A 21,634-nucleotide genomic window follows, 5' to 3' on the forward strand; every position below is an offset into this window, starting at 1 on the left:
TCCCTAGCTGATTTGAAGTTATACATTTTTTTTCTATTCTTTTCATAATTACACTTAAATTTTAAATAGGTAATTTTTAATACCCTAACAAAGTCAACTTAATCAGTGTTTTAGACTCCTTTTAGACAACATTAGGACCCTGGAACACTTCACTTCTAATCATTCAACTCCCAACTTATGTCCATTTTAGTCTGGTATTTTAGTTCTATCTTTGAAAAAAAACCCATATTATTTTATACTGACAATGTTTATTTGTTTTACTTACATGTCTATTATTTTTTGCATTCACCATTTCTTCTTGACTATTTCAGATTGTCCTCCTACGTTTATCTATTTTTTTCCCTTTAAGTATATTTGCTAGAATTTTGTTTGTAGATAGTTAAATCTTTTTTTTAAACTGAATGTTTCTTTATTGTGCACTTGCTCTCTAAATGTAGTTTTTCTGGGTGTACTGTTCTAGCTTGAAGGTTTTCTTTTTTTCAGCCTTTTGAAATTATTATTCCACTGTCTTCTAACATCCATTATTGCTGTTAAGAGAGCTGTTAGTAAAAATTTTGTTCCTTTTTTAAGTGAATTATTTTTTCTCTTTATCCATTTTAATATCTGTCTTTGGTATCCTACATTTTCACATCATTGTACCTAGGTAAGTGTGGATTATTTTAAATTTATCCTGATTTCTCTATCTCGGGCTCCATGTATCTGTAGATTTATGCCTTTCATCCACTTTGGAAAAAATAAAGCTAGCACTTATAAACCATGGATTTGGTGCCAGACCCTGTTCTAAATGCTTTGCTCAGTACCTCAACCATTATCTCAACCACTATCTCTTCAAATAATACTCAACCTTAATTTTCTCTATTCTCTCCTTCTGAGACTTCAATTAAACATATACCAGACCTTCTCATTCTATCCTCTATGTCTATAAGCTACTCTTTCCTTCTTTCCATCTCCTTCTATTCATGTGCTATTTTACGGTTGATTTCTTGAGATACATTGTCCAATTCACTAATTCTCTCTTCTGCTGTGTCTAAGCTACTGTTTAGTGTATTCGCTGAAGTTTTAGCTTCAATGAATATAGTTTTCAGTTCTAAACTCTCTATTTATTTGATTGTTTTTTTAAAATAAATCTCCGATCATTAGTTTTTATTTGAAAAAATTTAAATCTAAAGGATTAAGCATAATATTTAGTTGTTTCCTTAGTCTCTTTTCATCTAGAACAGTTCCCTAGATTCCTCCTTCCCTTTTTTTTAAATGACATTGACTTTTCTCACTTATTTTGCAGATTGTCTCTCAATTTGAATTTGCCTGATTGTATTTTTATGCTTAAATTCAAGGTAAGCGTTTCTGGCTGAGGTGCTGCATAAGTGAACATGTATCTTTCTTAGTACATCACAGCAGGAAGCTCATGATGTTAGTTTGATTATGGTTATGATCGGTTAAGGTTAAGGTGGTGTTGCCTGTTCACTTTTATTTTTCTGCTTGCTAATTTTTGTATGTAATCTTCTATTTCTTTAAATGTTTCCCACAGAGACATAGTATATTCTGTATTTGATAATTATAGTTGAAGTTCTTGGCCATTTAAATTTGTTGAGTTTGCTTGAACCTCATTCTTAGTGGCTCACTTCCTTGTGTTTTGGGTGATTTTTAAAATTATTATTATAAGCTCATGGTTTACTGAACTTAATCTGTCTGAATCCTGAGAGCCTAAACTGAGGCATGGTTTCTTCCATATAGGATCTATAATTGGTTTTGGAGTGCTAGAGACCTGGCTTAATATGGGAATCTCAAGGTTAGCTCCCCTACTTTTTGTTAGACCCAAGGCAGCACTGGATTTCTGTTTTTGTGTTTGCTTCCCTCCTGGAACATGTAGGCTTCAGCATACCTTCTTTTCTCTCTTATGGCCCTGAGAGATTTCTCTCACTTACTTAAGAGCCTAGCAATGTTTTCAAAAGTATCTTGTTGCAGTGAATGGGCTTTTATAGTATTTAGTCCACCATTCCACTGCTCCACACTTCTTAGGAATCACATTCTGTATCCTTGGATGAGGTGGCCAGTTGGGTTGGGTATTTAGTTTAAAATATTTTTTTCAGGTAAAATTATTACGACAGTGTTTTTTAAAACCGAGGGTTGCAAAATTAATTTTATGGGTCACAACAAGCACTAAAAATGTGACAGAATAGAAAGTAGTAGTCTTTTATATGTAGCAAAATTCAATATTATCTCTTGAAACATTTTATTCAATTATATATTTATATGTACTAACCTGTGATATAAAACATATTTCTTGCTGCTGTCATGGGAATTTTTTTGTGTAAAGCAATTGTCTAGGGCACACAGCTTTGAAGCCTCAATGACCCTAGAATCCATGCAATGGAGAGAGGACCCAAGGCTTCTTCAGGAAGAGAATCTTAGTCTCACCTTCACTGGGCCCATCTCTGTTATAAGGCCACTGCTCGACCAGGTGGCTACTGAGGCTAAAAACAGAGGTAAATACATAATAAATGGATTATTGACATTTGTTGAGTGAGGTAATCTGACATAAACCTTGAGCATCCCTGCATGTCTTTGCTGAGTGTGCCAAATAGCGAGGCCTAACCATCCTGTGTCCCTGAGCCACTCCTGCAGCCAGCCAAGTAGACTACTTGCTTCCTGGGAGAGGGGGCTGGCTTATTTACTGCTTGCCATAAAAGCTGCTGAGTTCCCCTACTCTGGCACAATCGACTGTGTGCACAGCTGTCATCAGGGCCTACCAGGCTACACCCTGGCACTTAGAAAGAGGGCAACTTGTACCACACTGCTGCTCCTGCTGTTTGCTGTGTCGTGAGTAAAAACTCCCTTGCTCTGATGCACTGAACATCACTGTTTACTTTCAGCACACAGAGTGTAGCAAATCCATCCAAATTCCTTGGTTGCTTGGCTACCAACTTCAGAGTCAAACTCAGGAGTGTCTGATTCTAATATCTGTGTTATTTTCAGGGCACCTTGTTGCTTTATTATCCAGGAAATTATTGTTTCTTCTGTTCCTCAGCGGCAGTCAAGATAAAAACCACAGAGTGTAAGCCAAACTACTTCCCTCTTCCTGCCTAGTTCATTGCAATTTCTTTTGTCATAATGTGTGCTCCTGCTGCCACCTGCTGGCAGCCTCAGACACCCTGCTATTTCTTTGTAAACCCCTTATCTGTGTGAAGGAAAAGCCATCGGGCTCTAAAACAAAAAAGCAAGAAGCTCAATGCAGGGATGCAGGTAAACCATCCTCAAAGTTGGTAAAGCTGTAAGGGAGGAATATTCCGTTACATTCCCCTGGGGACTAATCTGTTCTCCCTCAAAGCTGATCTCAGTTTTCACCAGATTTTACCTGTCTCCAGGTATTGAAAGCAAGCAGAGATTCCGTTATCTACTAAATTTGAATGGTGGTCTCTTGCTAAACTGTGGTGTTCCATCGCACATAACACTGACCACTACACTGACAACCAACAAAACCAGAAGGTAACCAAGAAGAGTCTAAGTGGCTGCAAAGCTCGACTTGACCTCTTCATAGACGGTGAGGCTCAGAGCAATCAGGCCGCTGCATATCATGGTCCTTTACTCTGGGCAGCTAGGACCACCAGGAGAATCCATTTCCTTTGTCAAGGACGTCCATCTCTCTCACACACACACATACACACACACACACACACACACACACACACACACACACACACACCCTACAGAACATAATGACTTGTCATCTGGGGTGGGTTGTTGGACTTTGGTTTTTCTTTGTTTCCCTTGCCTTGACAAAACGGGGAAAAACCCTTCCTGGGGGTGAGAGAGCTTATTTCTGACTGTTGGAAAAAGAGAAAGCAGGAATTGTTGTCACGACAATTGGGAGCTCATCAAAGCCTCATTTTGCTCATCAGCCATCACTGCCCTCCGTCCTGCACCCCCGCGTGTTCCTCTAATTCAATGCTCGCCTAATGAATAACTCCTAGGAACAAAAGACCCTTTCAGGCTGGCGCACATCATTATCAGAGGAGACTTGTATAACTGTCGCAGACGACTCACGTTTTCAGGCCTGTCTCTAAATCTGGTTATTCACAACCTTTATAGTTCAATATTATTGCCTAACTGTGATCATTTTCTAATTATCCTAATAATACTTATTAAATAATTCCCATTAAATCACTTGAACCAGAGCAGCCCAGGCCAGCTCAAATACAACTTAACCTAATAAGCATCGGTCATTCATTAAGCACCAGGGCAAGCTCTTAAAGGGGCTGAGTAGGATATTAAACCGCAAAGGAATATTATTATTGCACAAATGTTATTACAAGTTCGAGTGTATTAATTTCAATGCCTGGTTTGCAAATCTTCTGTTTGGTTTCCTTTGGGGCCGCCCTCTGTGACTTGACTCTTTCAGTCTCCTGCCCCTTGTTAATCTGCATCTGTCACCCACATAAGGACAATCAAGGAGAAAAAGGCCCATAAACTTAACAGGGGAATTCCATTACCAAGGATATAGAGGGAATGAACAGAATCCATCTTCTGGCCCGGCAAATACACCTTTGAAAACACCATAAGCTGGCCGAGTTTCTTTAGCTGATAACTGCAAATAGCCTTTTTTTATACTGAGGGTGAGGGAGATTTTCAGAAGCTTTAAAAATTTGGTTTCCAGACTTTAAATTTCAAGCAATAAACATCAGAGAGTCAATTCTTTAAAAAGTGTGAATGGATATTTAACATTTTGTAAAATAGTATCAGTAGCCGTTTATTAAATGCCTACAATGTGGTAGGCACTCTTGGGAGACTCCTGGTCCACCAATACACTTAATTCTCAAAATGGCCTGGTAATGTGAGGATTATGAGCTCCATTTTTCACATAAGGGATCTGGGAGCAGAGAGGTTAAGGGATTCTCCCAAAACCACACAGCCTAAATGCAGTGGAACAGAATTTGAACACAGGGCTCCTTGACGCTTACAATTTTACTAACCCTACCGTGCCATACTGCCTCCCCAGCAAAATGAAACATGTCCTAGCTTTGCTGGTTGATCCTTTTCACTTCTAAGGCTCTCACTGAAGTCAGCGGACTCCTAAAGACAAGTGCCAAGCCTTCTTGATTGGGAATATGACCAAACATTTCATTGTGTTGAAAGCCCTGACAATGGCTGTACAGGTAGGCAGGGACTCCAAGCAGTGAGAAACAGTTACCACTTTTGTTAAGAACCCTACTTCTGATGGGTGGATTTGGGTTCTCTTTGCAAGGAAATACACCGAGTATTGTAAGAAAAGGAACAAATATTTATTAACATTCTCTCCCATGCCAGGCACTGTGCTAGGGCTCCCACATACATTGTTTTAGCCAATCCTCACCACAAATCCAAGGAACAAGTATAATTATCACTCCCACTTCAGAAACACAGAAGCTGAGGCACAGAGGGGTAAAGTCAGACTCCGACGTTTCCAGAGAGACAACAACTACACAGCTACAGAAGCTGAAACCACAGGGCCTCTCACGTGGACCGGCCCTTGCAGGGCTCTGGGAGCTGCCCCACAGGTTTGCCTGCAGGACTTTGTATGAGCTTCGGGCCTCACAAAATCTGGGTCTGCCCCTGCTGGTACCATTATTCTCGAATAACTGAACTTTTAAGAGAACTGAAGCCCTAACCTTTCCCTATGTTGTTTACGTGACCACACACAGAGATATGTGTTTTCAGGGTCTGCTTTCTCACATTTTATATCCCAAATACAAAAGGCTAAAGACATCACATCAGAAATTAAAGAGACAATACCCCCAATATACACACATATATATATCACTGAATCTCTTTGCTGTATACCTGAAACTAACACAATATTGTAAATCAACTGGGCTTCAATTTTATAAAAGAGACAATACCCCCCATTGACCCCAATTTACTAGCAACATCACTGCTGGATGGTTTCCACAAACACATAGATTTCTTTCAGTTTCATTCCTCACTCAAAACTCTCTGCTGGTTCCTTATTCGTTATGGCATTTCAGGTCTTTTTACTTTTGGTCTTTGCAGGTGCTCTTCCTTCTGCCAGAATGGCCTCCTCACCTCCCTGGTAACCTCCTGTTCCTTCTCCAGTTCTTGTCTTAACAGATCACCCCCTCCAGGTGATTAGCCTGACCACCCCCCTTCCCCATCGAGATCAGTTAGGAACCTCGTGATTCCGTCCTCATTCCACCCTAACGCTTGTTCCCATCACAGCCCTCGTCCCCCTGTGTTGTGGTTTATTCACATGTCTGTGTCCCTCAATGGACCATAAACTTCTCAAAGGCAGGAAATGTCATACTTATCGTTAGAGACCTACTGTCTTAATGTCCAATACAAAGCAGACCTTCACCAGATGAATTCTGTTTGCATCTAAGAATCTGAAGCTACCAGTAGAACAGTTACTATTTATTGCTTTGCCTTGTGCCAGGTAATGTGCTAATTTAATTTCATCATATATATATTTCATCATGTATATATGTATCTCCTTTAATCGTTATTTCAGCTCTACAAGATAGGAAACCACTATTATTCACATTTTAGAGGAGAAAACGGAAGTTCATAAAGGTTTAGAACGTGACTGGTCCAAGGCCCTACAGCTGATAAAGGGAGCTACAGGTGGTAAAGGGAGAAACCAAGACTTTGACTCCAAGTCCAGGCTTTGAATCACTACCAACATTGCTTGAACACCCAACTGTTTCTCCTGAATTTATCTTAATCCCTGAATTGCAAAGAACATTCACACTAGCAGAAAAGAGACTGGACAGACCAGAAATCCAAGGCCCACAGGCTGACTGATGCCCTGGGAATTTCAAACTGGACAACCAGTTTGATTTTGAAAGTGGGAAGCAGTTGTGGATTGAGCACCGCAGGTCCGTGTTGACAGTTCCACAGTGGGTGACAAGGTCTCACTGTTTTGCCCAGATGGTTAGACCAGCACTGTTTTCAGACCAGAGACACGGGCCCGAGCCCGCTTCTCCAGATCTGCCCGCGGGGATGCCTACCTGCTTCTCCTCTCAGCGCCTTCTCTAGCCTCACGCCCTGGATCTCGGAAGCCCTCTGCCACTCCTCCACCTCTTCCAGCTGCCTCTGGATGGCCTGCAATGCCAGGATCATACGTCACGCAGGTACTTTCAACGTGCAGAGTCATGCAAAGGCGCCAATTCTGCCACCTACTTTCCAAGAGGAAGAAGCCCTTTCCCTCGTGATGCCACCTCCTCAATTAACTGGGTAAGAACCCATGAATTCCCAAAATAACTAGAACTTGACATTTCCTTTCTTTAAGTATGAAAACATAAAGCAAGGAGTCTGTGTGTAAGCTCAATTTGCCCCCAAGGAGACATGAAAACACCCCCCTTTGACCAGGCCAGTCACACAGACACGCTCTCAGGCAGAGGCTGCTGCACTGGGTGGGTGGTCCTCGTAGTTCCTGGACCCCTCGGAGCCTCGGCCTCTGACCATGGTGATGGCATAGCCATCAGAGCTACAGTCCCTACCCAGAGTAGGACAGGGTCTCCAGGGGTAAACACAGGGCACGTTTCTTCTCCCAGGAAGAACCAGCAGACACCTCCCAAGAAGCTGTTCTGGAGCAGCAGACGCGGGCCAGCTCCTGGGGCTCTGGGTGTCCCTCTCCTGGTTTGTCCTGCTCTTGTCCTCAGCTACAAATCGGCAACCTACTCTTTCACTGCACCACGGGGGCTCTTTATTGTCTGTGGAAGTGCACTGTGGCTTATTACTAGCAGTTTATTAAGACGAGACAGAAATGTTTATCCCATTAAGGCACCCCCTCCATAACCTTAACCTAACCATCAGGGCACCTAGCAAGGCTTGGGATCATGACTGCGTTTGCCTTTACATGTTTATTTTCCCTACCAGCTATTTCTCGCTTGTATATTAGGAAGGAAAATGAAGGGAAAACCTTTCCTCTGTACATTCTGTTCATCCCCGTCCATTTTCTCTGCTTTCAAACACACGCTGCCAAAAGGCACATCTCTTGACAGAACAGACTTTGCACCTGGCAGACCAGGTGTGTTCAAGGAAGTGGCAGCTGTCTGGGCAGGTAGAATGTGTGTGTTCTTCCTTTCCTACCTTCCTCTAGCTCTGTCTCACACCTCTTCCTCCTTAACTCCACATCCTTCTAAGTCTCCCCTGGATTCAAAGTACAATCGCTGAGGCATCTGCAACCCGTGAAGAGGCCCCAGCAAGGGTAGCAGTGGGGAGGGGTGGGGACGGAGCAGCCACCTGGCTTCTTGTCTCAGCTGAGAGTGTTTAAGCCCCAAACATAAAATCTGAAATAGATGGGAATTCTATCTAAAACTACTTGTAATTTTATGCCCTCTTCCTCTCTGTCTCTCTTTTAAAGACAATTATATCTTTATAGATCTGTCTCTTGCTGGCACTGTGTAGAATTGCTAAAGGAAGGGAAACATTTAAATGACTTTATTACTGATTACTTTGCAATTATGGCTCTATAATTGTTATGGACTGAGTAGTGCCCCCCCACCCCGCCAAATTCATATGTTGATGTCCTAATCCCTAAAGAGACTGTGTTTGGAGATAGGGCCCTTAAGGAGGTAAATAAGGTTAAGTGAGGTCATACCAGTGGGCCCTAATCCAACAGGACTAGTGTCCTTATAAGAAAAGGAAAAAATTCTCTCTCTTTCTCTGAATGCACACAGAAAAAAAGGTCATGTGAAGACACAGCAAGAAGGCAGCTGTCTACAAGCCAGGAAGAGAGTCCTCACCAGAAACCAATCCTGCAGGCACCTTGATCTTGGACTTCCAGCCTCCAGGGCTGTGAAAGAATAAATTTCTGTGGTTTAAGCCACCCAGTCTGTGGTATGTCATTATGGCAGCTCAAGCTGATTGATACGGTGGTCATTCTTTAGAAACTAAGGATGAAAATCTCAAAGATTATACAGGACTGGTATGGGTGCTAGCAGATTAGGCCTCAAAAGGCCATCGTAATTCTTCTGTTATCACTGCCTACTGTCTGGAGTAAAAATAGAAGGAGGGGAAATTGCTGAGTTTGCCAATCCATTTCATAAAGACTTCTCATGTTCTCAGAAGGAAAAGTTGAAATGTTTCAAGAAAGCCTGTTTCAGAAGTTGAGAATGAACAGAGGGAATTTATGGGAAGTTTTCCCATCCCCTAAGTGAAGGGGGTGGCTCCCAAGTCAGTCACTGAGAAGAGTAAAGGAGGCTGGAGTAAGTGACTTCCTGCTTTTGTCAGAAACAAATTACAGGACTACCCGGCCTGATAAAGCGAACAACTGGAAGAAGGGTAGGGTACGCTGCATTAACATGAGTGGTCATTTTAAGGCCTTCTGTCCTAAAACCCAACTGTCCCTCAAGGCTAGGTTTGGGGTCCTCAGGGAGAGGGGGTGTGCCTTGACTTTCTGCTTCATTTTGCAGGTGGGCAGATCAACTTGGGCAGAAACGTTTGGAGTAAACAATCAGGCCAGGGAATCTGTAGCAGAATGCTAGATGCTTGTGTGTTCAACTAACCTTGGAATAGAGACTGCCCCAGTAGTTGTCAGCTCAGCAAAGACACTGTCAGAAAGTCAGGGGAAGGTTGTGTCCTCACAGAGGACAAAACTAAGGCCACTCGTGTGTGGCACTAAGGGCCTGGGATTGTTCCCAAGGCCGTGTGTTGGCTGCTGTTCCAGCTCACTTTGCAGGACACGCGTCTGCAGATGGAGAGGCAGCTGGGAGTGGGCCAACTCAACACCTGGGCCCTCCAGGCCCCAGAGTCCCACCAGGGATTGAGTCAGAGCCTTTAGAATAGCCACAAGCCCGGTTGCTCAGAGAAGAGAGACCTGTCTTTCCCCAGTGCAATACAGATTTCCAGAGGCTTCCACATCCAGATCCCCAGGATCCCAGACCCACTCACTCAGCTCAAGTTTGTTTTCTGACCTGAGCTTTGTGAAGTCTTTTCAATTCTTCTTGCTTAACCAATTGTTTTGTTGCTTTTTCTAGCCTCCTTCTTCTTCTTAGTGTCTTCCTCTCCTACAAAAACCAAGAAGAAAAAAATATGTCTTGAAAAATGAAATTGAAATGTACAAAATACTGTCACAGACTCTGCCCTCTCCAACCAAACCACTGCTTAGCTTCTAGAACAACAATGTCAACAGAACTTTCTGCAGTGATGGAAATGTTCTGTATCTAGGCATAAGATTGCCTTCCCTACTTCACTTTGCTTGTACAAATACATCATTAGTACCACTGGGTTCTCTGTGTGCCTGGGCTAGTAGAATACAGAACATTCAAAATTGAGGCATTTAAAATAGCGGTCCAGATGTTGACGGTGTCTCTTCCAGGTTTTAGACAGCAGAGAAAGGAGAAGTAGTGGTGTGGCCAGCTCCACATATTGCAAGTTTCAGGAGACTCTTCTGATTGGAGAAGCAGCAGAGAATAACGTTTGAGCACTGGGCCCAGGAGCCATGCAAAGCTGGCATTCAAACCCCAGCTGAGCCGTGTGAGCTTCGCTATGTCATACAACTTCCTGAACTTCAGCGTCCTCTTCAGAGTGATGAGAATGATTTAATGCCTACCTTGTAGGGATGTGATAAGGATTAAATGGGATAAGGTGGGTCAAGTCCTTTGCAGAATACTTAAAAAAGATATGGGATAGATATTCAGTAAATACTATGATTTTTACCGTTACCAGTATGATCATTATATTATTATTATACAAATTAGCATGATTATAATTTCTTACTAAAATCTACTATTTTTCATATGTGTGTGTATGTACGTAGTATGTATAACGTATGTATGTATACATCTTACATATACAAAATAAATGTCCAACTTGGGCCGGTTTTATTATGTTTGCCTTCTCAGAGCATACACATCAATTTTCTATATTAGGATGAGAATGAGAACATGCGAGAGACGTCTTTCTAATGCTGGCAGAAATAAATATGGAATTAAAAACTTGTTACATCTAGCCTGGTGCCTGGGCATTCAGTAGCTGTGGTTGAGCTGAATGTTTGCCCATTAAAAGGACTATAAATCCCCAAGTGGGGAATAGACCTAACAGGCCTGACTCCAGGTCCATAATAGAGGTCAGAGATTTTACCTTAAAAGCAAGTGCCTTTCCAGGGCTTTATGGGTCCTTGGCGCTCTGCCACCCATTCCATCACTCTCCTTAGGAAAGCATCTAGCTTTCAGGGTTCAGAATGTTTACAGATCATTGGTGAAAACATTTAGCTCAATGACGAAACTTGGTTTTTCTAAAATTCTCTGTAGGATGTAGAATCCTAAAGATCTTCATCCTTTCTTTCATCCTTGGAAGGAAATTTTGGCTCTCAGCACTCAAACTTATTCTATATCACATCTCTATTGCTAGAGGACAACTTCCAGATTGACTGTCAACCACTGCAGAGGTCCCAGGCCATTTGGGTGAGGGAACTCCTCCTTTAAGCAGCCAGGATCTTTCTGGGAAGGCTGGGTGGGGAGGGGTGTGGTGGTATTTGGCAGATATCTCTTGAGCTTCCACTATACTAATCTACATAATAATTGTCAGCATTTGTTGAGTGCTATGTGCCAGACACTGTACTGATTACTTCACATGCATCATCTTATTTATTCCACAAATTACACTTATTTCACAGGTAAGGAAATCAAAGCTCAGAGAAGTTAAAGAACTTGCCCAAGATGACACAATCAGGAACTGGTAGAGCCAGGAGCTAAGCCCAGGTAACCTGAATCCAGTGTCCACATTTCTATCTAGTTTATTCTGCCTTTCCTGTACCAAATTCGGTGCAGATGCATCAAGGACCTCTGCTTTAAAGAAATATCAAACTTTCCCCCTAAATTAAGACCATTCAAACAATTTCAGTGAGGGATGCCTTGACAGCATTGCGCTGTCTTAGCACTTCCCAGCAGCAAAGCTGCCAAACCCGACTGCTTTATCAAGAGTCAGCAAAGCAGAACCTAGACAGGGAAAGAAAGTCCTTTACTGCCTTTTATTAAAAGATGTGGACATAGAAAAAAAGAAGGATGATTTATTAACAAACGCTCATATAGCCTTACACTGCACCAGGCACGGTTCTCACATCCTCAGTAATGGTGATGACGATGCAGAGAAGAAAGGAAAACGTCTAAGGGCTAAGGAAGAAAAAGATGAAGGACAGAGAAAGGGAGAAATCTGGCAGGACTGAAGACAAGCTGCCTGTCTCCCTCTCTCAGATCCAGGCATTAACTTGAGGGGAGGGGGCAAAGCAAAGAGGCGAGGCTGCATATCCTGTCTCCAGTTTCCTTTGCAAAGGTTCACTTGAGCTGAGTGGGCTCTGTGCCATGTGGCTGGGGACACACCTGTATGGGGCAGAAGAGATAAAGAAAAAGAAGGGAAAACACTTCCCTCGTTCCTTCAGTGTGAGCCCTTGGGAAGTCATAAAGAAGGAACCTTTTTGCCAGCTTCCCTGCCTGAAGAGTGGGCGTGTTGGAAGCCAGGTGAAGCGGGCAAGGTTTACCACACTGCAGCAGATGTGTAATGTGATGACTGGCTCTGTTCTGGTCCAGCAGGAGACAAGGAGCTATTCGCAAGGCTTGCCCTAGGTATCATGGTCTTGCCATTTCGATGGCTTTCAGCCACTCCATTCTTTTGGTCCCCATGAGTGGCAGAATGGCTGATGCTGGGGCTTCTGCCTCATTTGAATACAGAATTAACTCAGGGTCACTCAAGGGGGTGAGAGGGTCTGTAAGGAAATCCCAGAAATCAACACGACACATAGAATTCACTGGTACTGAGTGTCTAACTAATCATGGCCACCCATGGTTAGAAACCAGAAATCTCTACGTATTCTCTCGTTCTCATTCTCTCTCTCCCCAGCATGTCCCAGCTCCCTCCTGACTTACTTGCTCCAAGGTGAGCCGTGGGGAGCTGGAACCCCTGAATGACTTGAGGTGATGCCAAAGCTCCTAGTGCTAGATATGGAAAAGTTGAGTTTAAGTAAATAAATTTGCTTCTCTCTTTTTCTCCGCAGATCCTTACTGCTCCAAAAAATAAACACTGCCAGAGCAGTGAACTGCTTCTGTCCGCCCAGGAAGCATATGATGTCCAGCCATTCAGCTCTTCCAGCCCCAGAGGATAAAGAAAACAATGGTGGGATTTGGTCATGGGATGCGTGCCTCCGTGTATGTAACATACAGACACATTTAAAGACATACAATGACGTTTGTGTTTTTTAATCCATGGGTATGGGAGTTATTTAAAGGGTTCTCCAGAAATGAATGTTCATTAAGCAGAGAGAAGAACTGCCATTCCCCCGCCAGCACACGGCTAGTCAGTGGGGATCCTCAGAGCCTACATGCAACTGCGTGGTTCATTTCGCATTTCTGATTAGAATAAACATAACGTTTTCCATGCAATCTGCCTCTAGTGCTTCTTAAATGAAGCTGTGCTACCCCTCGGGAAATACACATCTGCTTGTTTTAATTTTTTCGATGGTTTGCTTGTTGGATCACCACTTTAAGAGCTGCAGTCACCAAATGGTTTCAAGTAAATATGTCTGTTTTTTCCCCCTTCCCACTTTGACATCTCTGAGAAAGGCAAGTTCCTAAAAGTTAAAAATATATATAAAAAGGTAATTCTTAGGGTGTTCCAGGTAAAAAGAGCGGTTGCTGTCAGATGCAATGAAACGTGATCCTCCTAATGAAACTGCTGCAGCTGGAGCCCACATTGGGTCTGAAATCTGGATGGTAAACGGCCCCCGCAAGCCAAGGCCCCCTTTGGTTTGCCAAGTGTTGTTACCTTTGACCGCAAGGAAGGCTGAGGATCGAATTCTTCATCTGCAGAGGAGGTGGTGGTGGAAGAGGTGGAAGAGGCAGTCCCTGTCACCTGTGCTCTGATGGGGACGTGCTTGGGACCTGAAATGGGAACAGAAGAACTCACTGAACTCCTAGCTTCTTCTCCTGCGTCATGACCCGAAGCCACCTCTCCTTCCTCCCTGCTACCCCCATTCTCTTCCTCCCTGCCCTCCCCTCACTGCACCTGCCATGAGCGTGAGGCGGCAGCACCTAAGGGCAACTGAAAATTTGGCCCTCTACGTTAATTACATTTCTGGGTCCCTGCCAAGAGCTTTGCAGCTCTCTTTTCATGTGAAAAAAAAAAGGTATTATGCAGAAATCAATTAATTCCTTAAACACCATTTGTATGGTGTGTTGCTAGGAATGCATTCAGAGATGAAATCTGTTAGTAAAATTTGTGTCTGAAGTTAGCTGAGTTACCTAAATGCTTGTGTAAGGTTCGTTCTGCAGAGTAATTGAATGCCAAAAAGTCGGAGCCAGCTCTTAAACAAATCGCCCTTCTGCGGCTCACAGCATCTGGCACCCATTTTTACTACATGACATCTGCTCAGTGTAAAAGGGCTGGCGTCAGAATGTCTGGTCATAGAAAAAAAAAAATCCCAAATGTAATCAGAAGCAAAAGGACTCTAAGCCTAAGGTTTTATCACATAGTCTCATGCAACATAAATATTTCATTAATTATGGCTAAACAAATGCCAATTTTATTTTCCCAACTTGCAGATATTATCACATCATCGAAGTGATGATTCAAATGCCAGGAAAGGCGGTTTAAGATAGGGAGGGCTCAACAATTCAGGGCCCACGGGAGAGCTGAAGTCGAGGGGAGATGCCAACCCCTGAACGAGAGGTAGATGGTTAGAGGCAGCAAAGTGCCTGTGTTCGCTCAGATCTCTTTGTGATCTGACTGGGGACCACGTGTGATAGAGTGTTCCAGGTGCCACAGGAGACTTTTGTTCTTCTCAGCAAGAACATCTGCCCCTACACATCAACCTGATGCAGAGTTAATGATTAATATCTGGATTAACGCACCCTGAACACTGGCTATCAGAACCAGCTAGGACTCCATGATAGGAGATTTACTAACCTTTACTCTGCCGCATCAGCTTCTATCTAAAGAGAAATATGTGTTGGGTGGGGAGGGAGGAGGAGAGGCAATTCCAAGCTGACTAGCATTCTCTCCAGCCTGCCTTTTCTTCCCCGTAATTTTCAACTATTCACCCCAGTGGGAGAGGCCAAGTTTTAAAAATTAAGGGTAATTTTAACTTCCAGGAACACATTTACATATGCTGTTATTCAAAGTAAAATAATGCAAAACATCTATATAATAACACAGCCTCTCTGGGGAGAGAGTTAACTGTTTTCCACTTTAATTTGCCAGATGCGAACGCTCAGGTGAAGAGAAAATCGGGAGCTGCATAATAACGGTGGAGGCATTGTTAGTGGGAAGCTGAGACTGTTTCCCAGCCCCAGCCACTAAATCACCGCTGAGTACTTTAGTCACTGAGTATTCCCTTCTTAGTGTGTGAGCTTGAGGGATTAACTTCACCTCCTCAGTTTCTGGGGATCATGATGTCTAACTCGCAGAACTGTTGTAGAAGAGTAAACGTAATCAATATAAAGAGCCTAACACAGTGCCTGGTTCATTGCAGGTGCTTAAATAAATGTCGTCGTCATCATCAGCTGCCTCTCCCAGACGATGAAGCAGCAGCCATTGCTTCATCATCATCATTGGTCCCAACAAACAATACTGCAATATTAGTAAAACTGCCTAATCAACCATCATTTTATGGAGGAAGTATAATAACCTAAATTTGAAACTTTTTCTATCAAAAATAAATTTAATATTTCCACTGAATTTTATTTTGAAATTGAGGAGAAAATGTTCCCAGATATAATGCATTTCTTAAACTTCTGGCAAAGTTACATAAAGTTAAATAGTTACCCCTGAATCTCTTCCCCTTTACTCTCTTCCATCATAGAACCATTCATTCTACTTTACTTTTCATTTGCAAGCTTAAAAAATTTGCAGCATTGTTCTACTCTGGCTATAATGGAGTGACTGATTCTGGGATTGATCTCCCACCACAAAGCACTAGAAGTCAGGATGAAATATATGAAGCAACTGTTTCCAGACACTGGACAAGAGGCAGTACAGAACTGTGATAAAGGTGGGAACAGAGCTTACAGGAGGTAAGCCCTACAATCACAGTAGCTTTCTGCCTACAGGCACTTTCCAGAACACAGTGCAGGTAGGAGGAACCTAAACAGAGCATAGCAGATTCATTGAGTTGAGAAGACAAAGGTCACCATTTGAGTGGGCTGAGGCAGTTGGAATATGTGGGGAAGAGTACTTGAGAGGAAGGAGCTATGTAGAAAACAGACTTCAGAAATAAGCATAAAAGTCAACTTGAGGGGCTTCCTTGGTGGCGCAGTGGTTGAGAGTCCGCCTGCCGATGCAGGGGACACAGGTTCGTGCCCCGGTCCGGGAAGATCCCACATGCCGCAGAGCGGCTGGGCCTGTGAGCCATGGCCACTGAGCCTGCGTGTCCGGAGCCTGTGCTCCGCGACGGGAGAGGCCACAACAGTGAGAGGCCCGCGTACAGAAAAAAAAAAGTCAACTTGAGTCTATTGCTTAATGATAAATTATAGATGCATAGAGAGAAATTGCACGAGGTTGGGCTGACAACTGCTGGAAAGTTATAGGGTAAATAATCTCTAAAGCTTTCACAAGACTGGAAAATGTTCAAGTTTTACCCAAATAGGGTAGAGCAAATGTTGGGGGCATTAGAGTGAAGACGACAGAAGAATGGCACTTGAGTAACAGGGATAAATTAGCTCTAGGGTAAAGGTCATTATAGACATAACTGAATAAGCTTAAAAACCAGCCTTGTAAGAAACAAATTGATCTGCAAGTTACTCTACTGCCTGCCAAACATTCTTTAATGCCTATATAACACTCTTGAAATGAGGAAACAAAATCTAGACACTCTAAAATGTAATATTTACAAAATCTAGCAGCCAGTAAACAGTTACTAGATACATAGAAAAGCAGGACAATGAGTCTGATAATCAAGAGAAAAATCAATCAATAAAAGCAGACTCAGAAATGATGAAATTAGCAGACAAAGATTTAAAAAGAGTTATTCTAAATGTGCTCAAGAATTTAAAAAGAAAACATGAACAGAATAAGGACAGAAACAAAAAATATTTTTAAAAGAACCAAATGGAACCTATAAAGATGAAAACTACAAAATCTGAAACGAAAATTTCACTGGATCAGTTTAACAACAGACTAAATACTGCAAAGGAAAATATTCAGTGAAATTAAATAATAGCAGTAAAATAAAAACTATCTAAAATGAAGCACAGAGAAAAAGAGACTGAAAAAATGAATAGAACCTCAGTGACCCGTGGGACAATATCAAGTGGTCTAAAATACATGTGATTGGAGTGCCAGGAGACAGAGGGAGAATGACAGGAACAGAAAACGTAGTTGACATAAGATTGCTGAAAATCATGCAAATTTAATGAAAATTGTAAATCCACAGCTTCAAGAAGCTCAAAAACCCACAAGCAGGGTAAACACAAAGAAAACCATAGCAAGCCTCACGATAATGAAATTGCCAAAAACCAGAGATACAGATAAAATCTTAAAAGCAGACAGAGAAAAATGATACATTTCATACAGAGAAACAAAGATAAGAATGTCCATGGACATCTTGTCAGAACCTAAACATGCCAAGAGACAATAGAACATCATTAAAATGCTGAAAGAACAAAAAAATCTGTCAACTTATGATTCTATGTCCAGTGAAACGACCCATTCAAAATGAAGCAAAAGGGGCTGCCCTGGTGGTCCAGTGGGTAAGACTCCACACTCCCAATGCAGGGGACCCAGGTTTGATCCCTGGTTGGGGAACTAGATCCCGCATGCACACTGCAACTAAGAGTTTGAAGGCCACAACTAAGAAATCTGCATGCCTCAATGAAGATCCCGTATGCAGCAACTAAGACTCAGCACAGACAAAATAAATAAATAAAATAATAAATAAATATTTTTAAAAAATTCTCCTTACCTGCCTTGTTTTTTTTAAAAAAAATGAAGCAAAAATAAAGGTTTTTGGTTTTTTTGTTTTGTTTTTTTTAGGAGAAAGAAGTTAGGATAATTTGTTGTTAGCTGACATGGATATAAAAAAGTCTTAAAAAGTTCTGTAGCAGAAGGAATACACCAGATGGAATGAAGAGGTTCAGAAATGATAAATATAAAATAATTTTTCTTTGTGGTTCTTAATTTCTTTAAAAGACAATTGACTGTTAAATGTAAGATAGTGTGAAATAATAAGAAATATACCTACAGATCTTCCTCAGCTTACAATGGGGTTACATCCCAATAAACCCATCCTAAGTTGAAAATATTGTAAGTTGAAAACTCATTTAATACACCTTACTAAATGTAACTTAGCCTAGCATGCCTAAATGTGCTCAGAACACTTACATTGCCTACAGTTGGAAAAAAATCATCTAAAACAAAGCCTAATTATAACAAAGGGTAGACTAGCTCATGTATTGATAGATTATTGAATACTACACTGAAAGTGAAAAACAGAATGGTTGTTTGAGTACAGAATACAGGCTGTAAGTGTATCGGTTATTTACCAGCCAGGTCTCCTGGCTGACTGCGAGCTGTGGCTCTCTGGAGAGTATGGTACCACATATTGCTTGCCTGGGAAAAGATCAAAATTCAAAATGTGAAGTATGGTTTCTAATGAATGCATATTGCTTTTGCATTACCATAAAGTCAAAAAATTTCAAATTGAACCAGTGTAAATCAGGGACTTTCTGTATTGGTCTCTGCCCCTGGCTTCTGCTAATATTTGATCTTTGACCCCAATTCCTGACAAAAAGGTCCTAAAACCCTTGGAATTTCCCAGGTGATAGGAGTTTCTTTTGTTCTAATGAGGTGGCTCTTGGTGGGCTTGTGGATGGGGACTGGTCACTAGAAAGACCAAGCCATGATTAGAAGCTTGGAACTATCATCCCTACCCCTCCATCCTCTGAAGAGGGGAGAGGGGCTGGAAAGTGAGTTAATAATCGATCATACCTATGTGATGAAGCCTCCATAAAAATCCCTGAAGTACAGGGTTTAGAGAGCTCCCAGATTGGTGAACACATCCATGTGCTGGGAGGGTGTTGCACCCCAGCTCCATGGAGACAGAAGCTCCTGTGCTTGGGACCCTTCCAGACTTCACCCTATGTATTTCTTCATCAGGCTATTCATCTGTATCCTTTATCATATCCATTATAATAAACTAATAAGTGTAAGTAGGTGTTTCCCTGAGTTCTACACCAGACTAGCAAATTATTGAACCCAAGGAAGGAACTGGGGGAACCTCTACTTATAACCAGTTGGTCAGAAGTACAGGTGACAACCTGTAAGGATATAGAAGATTTGAGCAAACACGACTAATATATTTGACCTAATTGACAGATATAAAACAACATCCTCAATAACTAGAGAATATAATTTTTTTTCAGAGCACATGGAACATTCACTAAATTGGTGATATGCCAAGCCATAAAGCAAGTATCAACAAATTTCAAAGAACTGAAGTCATACATAGTATGTCTTCTGACAACAGTAAGGTTAAGCTAGAAATCAATTAATAGAAAATATAAGTAGAACACTTCAAAATGATTAGAACTTAAGCAATACTTTCTAACAACCTACAGATCAAAGAAGAAGTAAAAATAAATTTAAATTAACTGATGATAAAAAATATGGTATAACAAAATGAATAGAATGCAGCTAAAGTGATGATTAGAGGGGAATTCAGAGCTTTAAATGTATACATTATGCAAAAGAGAAAAGTTGAGAATTGATGCTCTAAGATCTACTTCAAGAAACTAGAAAAAGAACCACCAAATGAACCTAAGGAAACCAAAAAAGAAGACAATACTCAAGATAAGAACAGATTATGAAAGACAATACAGACAAAGCAGAAATAAAATAGAAAATTAACAAAGCAAAATTTTTCTTCTTTAAAAAGATGAATAAAATTGATAACTTCAAAAAAAAATTGATAACTTCAAAGAAGAATGACTGAGAGAAAAGAGACAGAAAGCACACCTACCAATACTGGGCATAAAAAGTCCTACAGAGTACTAAAGGAAGCTAGTAACCATAAACCATTTTATGACAATAAATTTGAAAATTTAGATTAAATGGACAAATTTATGGAAAAACATGACTTACAAAACTGACATAAGAAGAAATAGAAAATCCGAGTAGTTACATATCTAACAAAAGGAACCATCATATACGGCTGGTGGGAATATAAATTGGTGCAGCCACAGTTGAAAACAGTGTGAAGGTTCCTCAAAAAATTAAGAATAGATCTACCATATGATCCAGTTATTCCACTTCTGGGTATTTATCCAAAGAGCACAAAACATTAATTTCAAAAGATATACACACTATGCTATGTTCATCATTATACTACGTTCATCACAGATATATACACTATGCTACGTTCATCACTATGCTACGTTCATAGAGATGTGGTATAGGAGAGAATACTACTCAGCCATAAAAAAGGATGACATCTTGCCATTTGTGACAACATGGATGGACCTTGAGGATTTTATGCTAAGTGAAATAAGATGGAGAAAGACAAATACATATGAGTTCACTTATATGTGGAATACAAAAATAAATTAATTAATGAACAAATCAAATCAAACCAAATAAAAACAAACATGTGGATACAGAGAACAGAGTAATGGTTATCAGAGGGAAGAGGGTACCAGAGGGAAAAACGGGTAAAGAGGGTCAACTGTATGGTGATGGATGGGAACTAAAACTCTGGCTGTGAGCACACAGTAGTGTATACAGGAGTCAAAATATAATGCTGTACATGTTAAGCACATAATGTTATAACCAATAAAAAGAGTACCTATAAAAATAATCTACAGCAAATAGAAAGATAAGCCTTCTGATATTGGGTTAAAAAGATAATGATCTATTTATTACCACTTCTATTTAGCACTGTATAGGCGGTCCCAGGCAGTACAAGAAAGTTAAAAAAAAGGTATACAAACTGGAAAGGAGGATGTCAAACCGTCTTTATTTTCAGACAACATGATTATCTGCGTAGAAAATCTCACAAAAAAGCTACTAGAATAATAAGTGATTTTAGCAAGGACAATAGAAAAAGTCAATTGCGTTTCTACATATTAACAATGAGCAACTGAAAATCAAAATTAAGAAAGCCACTCTATTTACAGTAGTAACACAACAAACTGTGAAATTCTTAAGGGATACATTTAACAAAATATGCGCAGGAACTACACACTGAAAACTAAGAAAACCTAAATAAATTAAGAGATATTCCATCTCCATGGACTGAAAGACTCAGTAGGTATCAATTGTTCCCCAATTATTTAGAGACTAAAAACAGTCCCAATCAAAATTCCAGCAGGCTTATTTGGTAGGAATTGACTAGCTAAATTTAAAATTTTTATGGAAACACAAAAGACCTAGAATAGCCAAAATAACTTTTAAGAACAAAATTTGAGGACTCCCACTACCTGTTTGCAAGACTTACTCTAAACCTCTAGTAATCAAGAGAGTATAAGGATAAACATACGGATCAATGGAACAGCGTAGAGAGCACAGAGGTAAACCCACACGTATATAGTCAACTGATTATCTGTAAAGATGACATTGTAACACAGTGGGGGAAGAAGAGACCTTTTAACAAGTGGTGCTTTAAAAATTGGATATCTATGGGCAAAAAACTTTGACTTTTATTTACTATAAGAAA

General features: G+C 41.0%; 1 protein-coding gene across 12 annotated transcripts in view; it reads right to left on the minus strand.

Annotated features, from left to right (window-relative positions):
• MICAL2 (microtubule associated monooxygenase, calponin and LIM domain containing 2) overlaps positions 1–21,634 on the minus strand; it is a 219,427-nt gene that overhangs the window by 21,140 nt on the left and 176,653 nt on the right. For all 12 annotated transcript variants that reach the window (XM_027115371.1, XM_027115361.1, XM_027115362.1 and 9 more), the window contains 3 exons: positions 13,756–13,871; positions 9,912–10,004; positions 7,002–7,095 (listed from right to left, as the gene is read on the minus strand). In XM_027115371.1, the coding sequence (XP_026971172.1) occupies positions 7,002–7,095; positions 9,912–10,004; positions 13,756–13,871 (303 nt within the window). The remainder of the gene's footprint in view (positions 1–7,001; positions 7,096–9,911; positions 10,005–13,755; positions 13,872–21,634) is intronic.

Source organism: Aethalodelphis obliquidens, unplaced genomic scaffold (assembly GCF_003676395.1).
Source record: "Aethalodelphis obliquidens isolate GAN/ISIS:26980383/991018 unplaced genomic scaffold, ASM367639v1 scaffold14, whole genome shotgun sequence".
Taxonomy (NCBI): domain Eukaryota; kingdom Metazoa; phylum Chordata; class Mammalia; order Artiodactyla; family Delphinidae; genus Aethalodelphis; species Aethalodelphis obliquidens.